We start from the raw sequence: 11,337 nt of genomic DNA on the forward strand, positions 1-11,337 counted from the left end.
TCCAGATATGAATGTAATAAATATAGCTCCAGATATGAATGTAATAGGAAATAAAATATTTCAGGGAATACTAATGACAATGATCACAATCTTTATTATGTGTATCAGCTTCTCTGAGGGACTCGTGAGTTAAAGAAACCCCATGTATTTCCCACAATAAATCAATTGAAATTAACTTGGGAGGGACAGTGACTGTACAGTTGTTTTTCATTGTCTGGACTTGAGGGAGGCAGGGGGACTCATTAAGAGTCTTGTGGCTGTATGGCGTCCTGTCTGGTAAATATCAGTATTCAGTGAGTCACTGCAGTCTTCGGGAGCCCAGAGCCCATTAGTGCACACCGTAGCAAAACGTTTTGCAATGGAAAATGTTTTTCAATGAAAACAARTGTTTCTTATTGGACAAGTGCAGGTTAGCCCCTCCCTGTTGCAGACCATTTTCTTCCGTTTGGTGCCTAGTGAATACGACCCTGGTATATGTGTTTAATAAAACAGCAGGGTGTACCATTCCCCCTGGCACACTGCACTGCAGAGTGTTTTCTGTGGAGATGCACCGACTGTGCTGTGAGGCTAGAACCCCAGAGACTGCGGGGATCTGTGTGTGAGTGTGAGAGAGAGGAGTGAGAGAGACAGTGGTGTGACAGTGAGTGTGAGAGAGAGGGAGTGAGAGAGACAGTGAGTGTGACAGTGAGTGTGAGAGAAGGGAGTGAGAGAGACAGTAGTGTGACAGTGAGTGTGAGAGAGAGGAGTGAGAGAGACAGGTGGGTGTGAGAGAGAGAGGGAGTGAGAGAGACAGTGGTGTGAGAGAGAGGAGTGAGAGAAACAGTGAGTGTGAGAGAGAGGAGTGAGAGAGGCAGTGGGTGTGTGAGAGAGGAGTGAGAGAGGCAGTGGGTGTGAGAGAGGGGAGTGAGAGAGTGAGAGAGGGAGTGAGAGAGACAGCGGGGTGAAGGAGAGGAGTGAGAGAGACAGCGGTGTGAAGAGGGAGTGAGAGAGTGAGTGTGAGAGAGGAGTGAGAGAGACAGCGGGTGTGAGGGAGAGGGAGTGAGAGAGACAGTGGGTGTGAAGGAGAGGAGTGTGAGAGAGACAGTGGTGTGAGGGAGAGGGAGTGAGAGTGAGAGAGACAGTGGGTGTGAGGGAGAGAGAGTGAGAGAGACAGTGGGTGTTTGAGGGAGAGTGCTGCCATTAAGTTACTGTACATTTTACAGGAAATGTTTTACATTGTAAGTGTGTATCGGTCTGTTTCTGTGTTTCTGCCAGTATGTGTGTGTGTGTGCTTGCGTGTGTGCATTACTGTATGTGTGTGTATGAGCATGTGTGTGTGCAAGGGACTGGAGCGCTTCAACCAGAGCTCAGTAAAACTCAACCTGGGGCTTCAATTGAGCTTATGGCTGTGACCTCATCTCTCACAGAGAGGGTAGTGTGTTCAGAATCTGGAAAGGGAGAACGAGCAGAAATAGCCAATTTTGCTTGCCAAATATGCACACATCCCTCGAGGTAAACCCATCCAGGCCAAACCTTTCATGTGTGAGGTTAGAGAAAACCCTGATTCCTCAGGCTTTTGGCACCCTCACCAAGCCTGCGTCCCAAATGACACCCACCTTATAAAGTGCACTACTATTGACCCGGGTCCATAGGGATCAGGTGGGCCCATAGGGATCAGGTCAATAGTAGTGAACATACTGTAAATAGGGAACCATTTGGGACACAACCTCAGCCGAGGGATCATATGAAAATACATTTTCCTCACTGGACAAACTGTAACCTTGTTTTCTTTTTCATTCGCCGATTCCTCCAGCTGTTCTGGTGCGGTTTCTGACCAAGCGCTTCATCGGGGAGTACGCCTCCAACACTAGTAGGTTCTCCACACAGGCCACCATACTCATGGCCATAGTGTTGTTCACATACTGTAAACACACGCCCACAGGCCCACAGGCCACAGCCCACGATATCATGGCCATAGTGTTGTTCACAACTGCAAACACACAGGCCCACACCACAGGCCCACAGACCCACGATATCATGGCCATAGTGTTGTTCACATACTGTAACACACGCCCCACAGGCCCACAGGCCCACAGCCCCACGATATCATGGCCATAGTGTTGTTCACATACTGCAAACACACGGCCCCACAGCCCACAGGCCCACAGACCCACGATATCATGGCCATAGTGTGTTCACATACTGTAAACACACGGCCCCACAGCCCACAGGCCCACAGCCCCATGATATCATGGCCATAGTGTTGTTCACATACTGCAAACACACGGCCCCACAGGCCCACAGGCCCACAGCCCATGATATCATGGCCATAGTGTTGTTCACATACTGCAAACACACGGCCCCACAGGCCCACAGGCCCACGATATCATGGCCATAGTGTTGTTCACATACTGCGTCAGTGGAGCAAAGTATCACAGATACACTACCGTTCAAAAGTTTGGGGTCACTAGAAATGTCCTTGTTTTCCATGAAAATATACATGAAATTAGTTGCAAAATGAATAGGAAATATAGTCAAGATGTTACAAGGTTATAAATAATGAGATTTAATTGAAATAATAATTGTGTCCTTCAAACTTTGCTTTCGTCAAAGAATCCTCCATTTGCAGCAATTACAGCCTTGCAGACCTTTGGCACTCTAGTTGTCAATTTGTTGAGGTAATCTGAAGAGATTTCACCCATGCTTCCTGAAGCCCTCTCACAAGTTGGATTGGCTTGATGGGCACTTCTTACGTACCATAACGTCAAGCTGCTCCACAAACAGCTCAATACGGTTGAGATCCGGTGACTGTGCTGGCCACTCCATTATAGACAGAATACCAGCTGACTGCTTCTTCCCTAAATAATTATTGCATAGTTTGGAGCTGCGCTTTGGGTCATTGTCCTGTTGTAGGAGGAAATTGCTCCAATTAAGCGTCATCCACAGGGTATGGCATGGCGTTGCAAAATGGAGTGATACCTTCCTTCTTAAAGATCCCTTTTACCCTGTACAAATCTCCCACTTTACCACCACCAAAGACCCCCAGACCATCACATTGCCTCCACCATGCTTGACAGATGGCGTCAAGCACTCCTCCAGCATCTTTACATTTTTTCTGCGTCTCACGAATATTCTTCTTTGTGATCCGAACACCTCAAACTTACATTTGTCTGTCCATAACACTTTTTTTCAATCTTCCTCTGTCCAGTGTCTGTGTTCTTTTGCCTATATTCATCTTTTATTTTTATTGGCCAGTCTTAGATATGGCTTTTTCTTTGCAACTCTGCCTAGAAGGCCAGCATCCCGGAGTCGCCTTTTCACTTTGACGTTGAGACTGGTGTTTTGCGGGTACTATTTAATGAAGCTGCCAGTTGAGAACTTGCGAGGTGTCTGTTTCTCAAACTAGACACTCTAATGTACTGTTCCTCTTGCTCAGTTGTGCACCGGGGCCTCCCACTCCTCTTTTATCTGGTTAGAGTTAGTTTGCGCTGTTCTGTGAAGGGGGTAGTACACAGCGTTGTACGAGATCTTCAGTTTCTTGGCAATTTCTAGCATAGAATAGCCTTCAGTTCTCAGAACAAGAATAGACTGACGAGTTTCAGATGAACGTCTTTGTTTCTGGCCATTTTGAGCCTGTAATCGAACCCACAAATGCTGATGCTCCCGATACTCAACTAGTCTAAAGAAGGCCAGTTTTATTGCTTATTTAATCAGAACAGTTTTCAGCTGTGCTAACATAATTGCAAAAGGGTTTTCTAATGATCAATTAGCCTTTTAAAATTATAAACTTGGATTAGCTAACACAACGTGCCATTGGAACAGGAGTGATGGTTGCTGATAATGGGCCTCTGTACGCCTATGTAGATATTCCATGAAAAATGACTATTGTAGCTGGAAACGGCATATTTACAACATTAACAATGTCTACACTGTATTTCTGATCAATTTGATGTCATTTTAATGGACCAAAAATATGCTTTTCTTTCAAAAACAAGGACATTTCWAAAYGACCCCAAACTTTWGAACGGTAGTGTATGTGCAGTGGTATCTCAACACCAATAAATGTTTATCAAATATTATTATCCATCTGCCTAACTATGGTGTAGAAATTACACCTGTGCTTCTTGTTCTTAAAGCAATCACTGCACATCGACGTAATACATGCAAACACATGCACCCTGTACGGGTAAATAGAGTTAGTTACCTCACAGGTTTCTAATGGATATCTTCTCTGTTCTAGATTCCCTGTATCGTAAAAGACTATCCATTGATGGTAGACAGCTGAACCTGGAGGTGTTCGACCCTTGCTCTCAGGTACAACAGAATACAACATAGGCCAAATCTTCCTAAACAACACCTGTCACAACATTGGGGTAGCGTTGTACTGCACTCCCGTGACCTGGTTTTCCCCTTGCACAAACCCCCAGGAGCAGTCTAATGTTTACTTTCTGCAGGCACATGGACGATCCATACCTTAGAGTTTTAAATCCGATGAGATTTACGAGTGTATCCCAAGGCAGTGAGTGCCAATGAGTCTGCCTTTGAAGAAAGATAGCCATACAAGCTGTTCTGTGCTTAGCCAACCAGGCCAGAGACCTCAGAGGGTTTTYACTACAAAGTTCTGCTTTATTGGAACACCCTGAGGCTGAGGCCCAGAGGGGGAAAGGCCAATCTATTGTACTCTGCTAAAGCTCACTGTAAGCCAAGACCTAAGAGGAACGCTAGAGTGGCTTTAGATGCATTGTCCCATGGCTCGATCTTTACGGCCTCCACATTCATAAAGAAAAGCCATGATGTCATTAAAGAGAGAAACAGAGAGAGGTTGGTGTGAGCTTGGATGTTCACTGCTCTGCAGCACCTGTAGCCAAGGGGTACGGCGTGTGAAAGAGCTACTTGTCTTTTGCCATATACACCACGGTCACTGTTTTGATACAGGACTGATTTAATCTTATTTAACCTAAAAATGATTCATGCGGAGATTGTATGAGATGCACAGAATGAATCTTGAGAGAAAACGTCAGGACATTTTTTGAGAATTTAAGAACACATCATAATCATGTTCATTAATGAAAATGTATGTTTCTTATTAGATCAGATAGTCCCTCCCTTGTTTCAGTCCGTTCTCTTCTGTTTTGTGTCTAATGAACACGTCTCAGTGTTGAGCTACCTAACTGTGGCAGTGTTGTTTGACAGGGAACTGAGGCTAGGTGTATACTGGAGGAGCCGGTGGACTGGGCTGATGGCTTTGTGGTGGTGTACAACATCAGCGACCGAACATCCTTCATCAATGCTGAAAACATTCTGCAGCAGATCAGAGAGACACGGATTGAGAACTGCAAAGGGTGAGAGTTCCTCTGAACAGGGAATTACATTTTTGGAAGGCTTGGTGAGAGGCAAAACCATTTGTAAATCCATGTAGTACCTCTGTTTTCTCTTAATAAAAAGAGTGGAAATCCACCCTCTTTTCCAATTTTTTTGATCTTTGTTGGACAGCGCAATGAGATGGGGAGACAGACTGGGTGAATGGCAGAGTTAAATGTCTCAGGGTGCGTTTTGTAACCCATGCCCAGAGGGGCAAGGCATGCATCTTCTCTATACAGTTTGAATTCTGTGGCACTGGGAAAGAATTTGTCTGKAATAATGCTGTTGATCGTGTTAGAGATTCACCTTATAAAAACTGCATAAACAGAAAAGCGTTATATCTAGAACAGCCAAACAGACCGAGCGAGGGCATGAATTTGGGTCTCCCTTATACATCAAACTGTCATAGACAAGAACATCTCAGTAAGGCAGTGGGAATGGGCTTCATTTGGATAGAGCAGCATATCTCTGGAGCTCAGTGGTTTGTAATGGCAGGATTTCCAGACCTACAGTAAAAGGCTTGCTTTTTTTTAGTCCCGCCTATTAAAATTAGCCTAAAACCATTAAGAAACCATGTGTGGCATGAAGTCAGTTAGTCGTTGTCATACGCTTGAACTTTTCCCTCATATGAGATGCTAATGCCCTCGCTTCTGATACCTGCTCTGATACCTAGTCAAACTAGAAGCACACCTCGATTCTCCAAATGAAAATACACTGACTCTMTGTCTCTGCTTTACTCTGCCAGGGAGGTGGAGGTGCCAGTCTGTCTTGTGGGCAACAAGCAGGACCTGTGCCACGCCCGGCAGGTTTGTGAGGAGGAGGGCCGCTCGCTGGCGCAGGAGAACCGCTGCCTTTTCCAGGAGGTGTCGGCGGCCGAGAGCTACCAGGAGATCGCCAACCTCTTCACCCAGCTCATCAGACAAGTGATGGAGCACCTCAAGTACCGCGCCGACCGACGCCGCTACAGCAGCTCCAAGTCCATGGCCAAGCTCATCAACAACATGTTTGGCAAGAGGAGGAAGTCCGTGTGATATCCCCAGAAAGACTGGCCGGGATTGGCTGAGAGAGACAGAATGGCCTACCTAGGACTACAGTTGGACTCCAATCGTAAGGATAATGGKGAAGAGGATTGATCTTTGATCTCCATAGCTTCTTCACACTGTATCAAATCATTTCTGGTTAACAATAAATGACTTACTTTAATTGTTTTCAGTTACAATGGTCCTCCAAAAATAAAAAATGCTTTTTGCTAACCACAATTCTTCAAGAAATTTCTTCCAGACTGTCTGGGCGTGGTCTAATGCCGCGTTCACGTGCTTGTGGGAACTAGGAAACTCTGAAATTCCTGACTTGCTAACTGATTGTAGTTATACATGTGCCGTGTTTCCTAGAGTTTCCTAGTTTCGACTAGCACGTGAACGCGGTATAAGACGCCTGGTYGGGAAAGGGACAAGTTACCAAGTTAGCAGGGGAAGGGGGAGAATAACCCCAGCCCAGTTGAAATGGCAGGGATTTGTAAGCTTCATTATGGCACAAGTTCATTATGGCAGAGAGGTTTGAACGTCTCTGTTATTGGTCTATTAAAATCAGTTGGGGGCAAAAAGATCATGCATAACCTGCTGACACAAAGGTCCTGTTGATCATATTTTCAACCATCAACTACTGAGAAGTGACGCTGATTAAAACGTTTATACTTTTACTGTGTTGGTAAAAGTATAAACTATCAGCTATTTTGTCAGTGTTTTTTCCCCCAAGGTGGATGTAACCATAGAGATAGGAGATGAGTCCTTTAACTAACTGGGCTCCCGACGGTCTAAGGCACTGCATCACTACAGAACCTGGTTTGATTCCAGGCTGTATCACAACCGGCTGTGATTGGGAGTCCCATAGGGCGGTGCACAATTGGCCCAGCACCGCYCGGGTTAGGGCGTAGGCCGTCATTGTAAATAAGATTTTGTTCTTAACGGACTTGCCAAGTTAAATAAAAATCTTTATCTGTGCCATTATAGCGTCTGTGACAGCCTCAATGGAGCTGTCCATACTATYTCCATTTTGAAGTAGTCCATTTTCTTCATGATTGGCTGATCCCTSCAGGACATGACTCCCACACACTGAGGCATGATAGGACTGTGTCCAAGATGTTTGACCGTATTTTTCAAGGTAAACTACTCACGTTCACATACGATGAYTCATGGACCGTCTATATCCGGGTTGCATAAGGTTTGTACAGACCAACATCACATGTGCACTAGCACTCAGTGCGCACAGGGAGCAGGGCGAGCAATGACAACGTCATCAAATCATCCAAAAACATGGCWGACATTGGATGTTGAGAATGGCGGTGGAATGTACTGCGGACGTTTTACGGGATCCTAACCAATTCTGCTAATCGGTTTGTTTTTTTGCGCTGAWCTTAACCTGTTTTGCACATAATGTTCCCGCCATCATGTCTTAAGACCAAAAAKAGTTCTGGACATCAGAACAGCGATCAGTAACCTCTATTTGGATGAAGATCTCTACTTCAATGAGTCGACGGCACAGGACATACTGCTCACCCTGGACCAGGCCCTAATCCCTGACACTCGGAAGAGAAAGAGATGGCAATATAGAGGCCGACGTGCGGGTAACATGATGAAACTACAGAGGCAAGTAAATAATCCACCTCTACCCTCTGTTCTATAGGTGAATGTACAGTCACTGGAGAACAAACTGGAATAATATCCTATGTTTCCCAGAAACTTGGCTGAACAAGGACATAGATAATATTCTAGCGGTTTTTCTATGCGTTGGCAGGACAGAATGGCAGTGTCGGGTAAGCTCAAGAGTGGTGATGTGTGTCTCTTTGTTAACAACAGCTGGTGCGCAATCTATAACATTAAGGAAGTCTCAAGGTTCGGCTCGCCTGATTTAGAATACCTCATAAGATGTAGACCATAATATTTATCAAGAGAGTTTATATCCATATTTTTCATAGCTGTTTATTTACTACCACAAACTGATGCTGGCACTAAGACTGCACTCAACGAGCTGTATAAGGCCATAAGCAAAGAAGAACATGCTCATCCAGATGCGGCACTCCTAGTGGCCGGGGATTTTAATGCAGGAAAACTGAAATCCGTTTTACCTCATTTCTACCAGCATGTCACCTGTGCAACTAGAGGTGAAAAAACTCTAGATCACCTTTACTCTATACAAAGAGATGCAGACACAGCTCTCCATCACCCTCCATTTGGCAAATCTGACCATAACTCTATCCTCCTGATTGCTGCTTACAAGCAAAAACTCAAGCAAGAAGTACCAGTGACGTGGTCAATATGGAAGTGGTCTGATGAAGCGGATGCTAAGCTGGAGAAATGCCCTCAAATGAACCATCAAACAGTTAAAGCACCAATACAGGACTAAGATCAAATCCTACTACACCGGCTCTAACGCTTGTCAGATGTGGCTTGCAAACTATCACGGATTACAAAGAGAAACACAGCCGTGAGCTGCCCAGTGATGCAAGCCTAGCAGACTAGTTAAATGCCTTCTATGCTCGCTTCGAAGCAAGCTACACTGAACCATGCATGAGAGCACCAGCTGTTCTGGACGACTGTGGGATCACGCTCTACGTAGCCGATGTGAGTAAGACCTTTAAACAGGTCAACATTCACAAGGCCGCAGGGCCAGACGSATTACCAGGATGTGTACTCAGAAMRTGCGCCRACTAGCTGGCAAGTGTCTTCACTGACATTTTCAACCTCTCCCTGACCCAGWATGTAATACCTATGTTTCAAGCAGACCACCATAGAATGCCAAGGTAACCTGTCTAAATKACTATTTACCTGTAACACTCACATCTGTAGCCATGAAGTGCTTTGAAAGGCTGYTCATGGCTCACATCAACACCATAATCCCAGACACCCTGGACCCACTCCAATTCGCATACCGCCCCAACAGATCCACACTGCCTTTTCCCACCTGGACAAGAGAAACACCTATGTGAGAATGCTGTTCACTGACTACAGCTCAACATTCAACATCATAGTGCCCTCCAAGCTCATCACTAAGCGAAGGACCCTGGAACTGAACACCTCCATCTAAAACTTCATCCTGAACTTCCTGACAGGATTCCACCAGGTGGTGAGGATAGACAGTGATGTGATGTTAGCTGGTTAGCATACGTTGTTGAACTATTCATATGTTGACTTGTACTACATTTCTGTTTTAGTACTACAATTTCCCTTTATAAATACTTTACAAACTAAATTATACTCCAGAGAAAATTTAAGTTAAACCTTAATAATTTAATCATTTCAAAGTGTGTAGTTTCACTTTTAATGAGAATCTCTTGATACCCTCTGAACTAAAAGCCTTCATGAAAGCTTTTAAAAACAGATTTTGTTCCCATGACTAATTCCTAAGAATAGAAAGTTAACAGGGCAGGTGAAAAAAAGGTTACGTTTCATAACACTGTATTTTGAGGATAAAAAAAAAACTATGAAATGTTCCCTCACTTTACCCACTAGATGGCATCAGACAGTAGTGTAGTAAGGGGGGCCGGTAGTGTAGTAAGGAATAAAGTGAAGTTGCACTTAGACACTGATCTTGAGTCAGTTATGTATTTTTCAGACAAATTGTTAAAATTATGATGGGGCAGGGAAAGTTGATCCTAGATCTGTACCTACAGCAGTATAACATTTACCCCGGATCAAAATAGGTCTATGATGCCTCTTAATATTTGCCTCCTGTAACCATTTTATCAAAAGCCACAAATAAAGATTCCATTTAGGTCTACAATTCTACTGTATTTGCAAAGAGACATTCAAGCATGTGGTATTAAGATAACTTGACACATACAGACAGGTATAACAGAGTAGAGACAAACTGGGAAAGTAGAGCAGAATGTACAGCGCATTCAGAAAGTATTCAGACCCCTTGACTTTTTCCACATTTTGTTACAGCCTTATTCTAAAATGGATTAGTTTAATTATTTTCCTCATTAATCTACACTCAGTACCACATAATGACAAAGAGAAAACAGGTTTTTAGACATTTTTGAAAATCTATTACAAATAAAAAAACTTAAATACCTTATTTACATAAGTATTCAGACCCTTTGCGATGAGACTCGAAATTGAGCTCAGGTGCATCCTGTTTCCATCGATCATCCTTGAGATGTTTCTACAACTTGATTGGAATCCACCTGTGCGAAATTCAATTAATTGGACATGATTTGGAAAGGCACACACCTGTCTATATAAAAAGGTAGTTGACAGTGCATGTCAGAGCAAAAACCAAGCCATGAGGTCAAAGGAAYTGTCCGTAGACCTACGAGACAGGATTGTGTCGAGGCACAGATCTGGGTAAGGGTACCAAAACATTTCTGCAGCATTGAAGGTCCCCAAGAAGACAGTGGCCTCCATCATTCTTAAATGGAAGAAGTTTGGAACCACCAAGACTCTTCCTAGAGCTGGCCGCCCAGCCAAACTGAGCAATCGGGGGAGAAGRGCCTTGGTCAGGGAGGTGACCAAGAAYCCGATGGTCACAATGACAGAGCTCCAGAGATCCTCTGTGGAGATGGGAGAACCTTTCAGAAGGACAACCATCTCTGCAGCMCTCCACCAATCAGGCCTTTATGGTAGAGTGGCCAGACRGAAGCCACATGACAGCCAAAAGGCACCTAAAGCCTCTCAGACCATGAGAAACAAGATTCTCTGGTYTGATGAAACCAAGATTGAACTCTTTGGCTTGAATGCCAAGCGTCACGTATGGAGGAAACCTGGCACCATCCCTACGGTGAAGCATGGAGGTGGCAGCATCATGCTGTGGGCATGTTTTTCCTAGTCAGGATCGAGGGGAAAGATGAACGGAGCAAAGTACATAGAGATCCTTGATGAAAACCTGGTCCAGAGTGCTCAGGACTTCAGACTGGGGCGAAGGTTTACCTTCCAACAGGWCAACGACCCTAGGCACACAGCCAAGACAATGCAGAGCCCGGACTTGAACCCGATCGAA

The 11,337-nt window shown here is 44.6% G+C and overlaps 1 protein-coding gene across 1 annotated transcript in view; it reads left to right on the forward strand.

Moving 5' to 3' along the window:
• Window positions 1-6,593, forward strand: part of LOC111971947 (ras-related and estrogen-regulated growth inhibitor-like protein) — a 12,745-nt gene extending 6,152 nt beyond the window's left edge. The window contains exons 2-5 of the mRNA XM_023998738.2: window positions 1,793-1,849; window positions 4,220-4,293; window positions 5,173-5,321; window positions 6,086-6,593. Coding sequence (XP_023854506.1) covers window positions 1,793-1,849; window positions 4,220-4,293; window positions 5,173-5,321; window positions 6,086-6,371 — 566 coding nt within the window. The 3' untranslated portion in view covers window positions 6,372-6,593. The remainder of the gene's footprint in view (window positions 1-1,792; window positions 1,850-4,219; window positions 4,294-5,172; window positions 5,322-6,085) is intronic.
• The last annotated feature ends 4,744 nt before the right edge of the window (window positions 6,594-11,337 follow it).

The sequence above is a fragment of the Salvelinus sp. IW2-2015 genome, linkage group LG13 (genome assembly GCF_002910315.2).
Source record: "Salvelinus sp. IW2-2015 linkage group LG13, ASM291031v2, whole genome shotgun sequence".
Lineage (NCBI taxonomy): Eukaryota > Metazoa > Chordata > Actinopteri > Salmoniformes > Salmonidae > Salvelinus > Salvelinus sp. IW2-2015.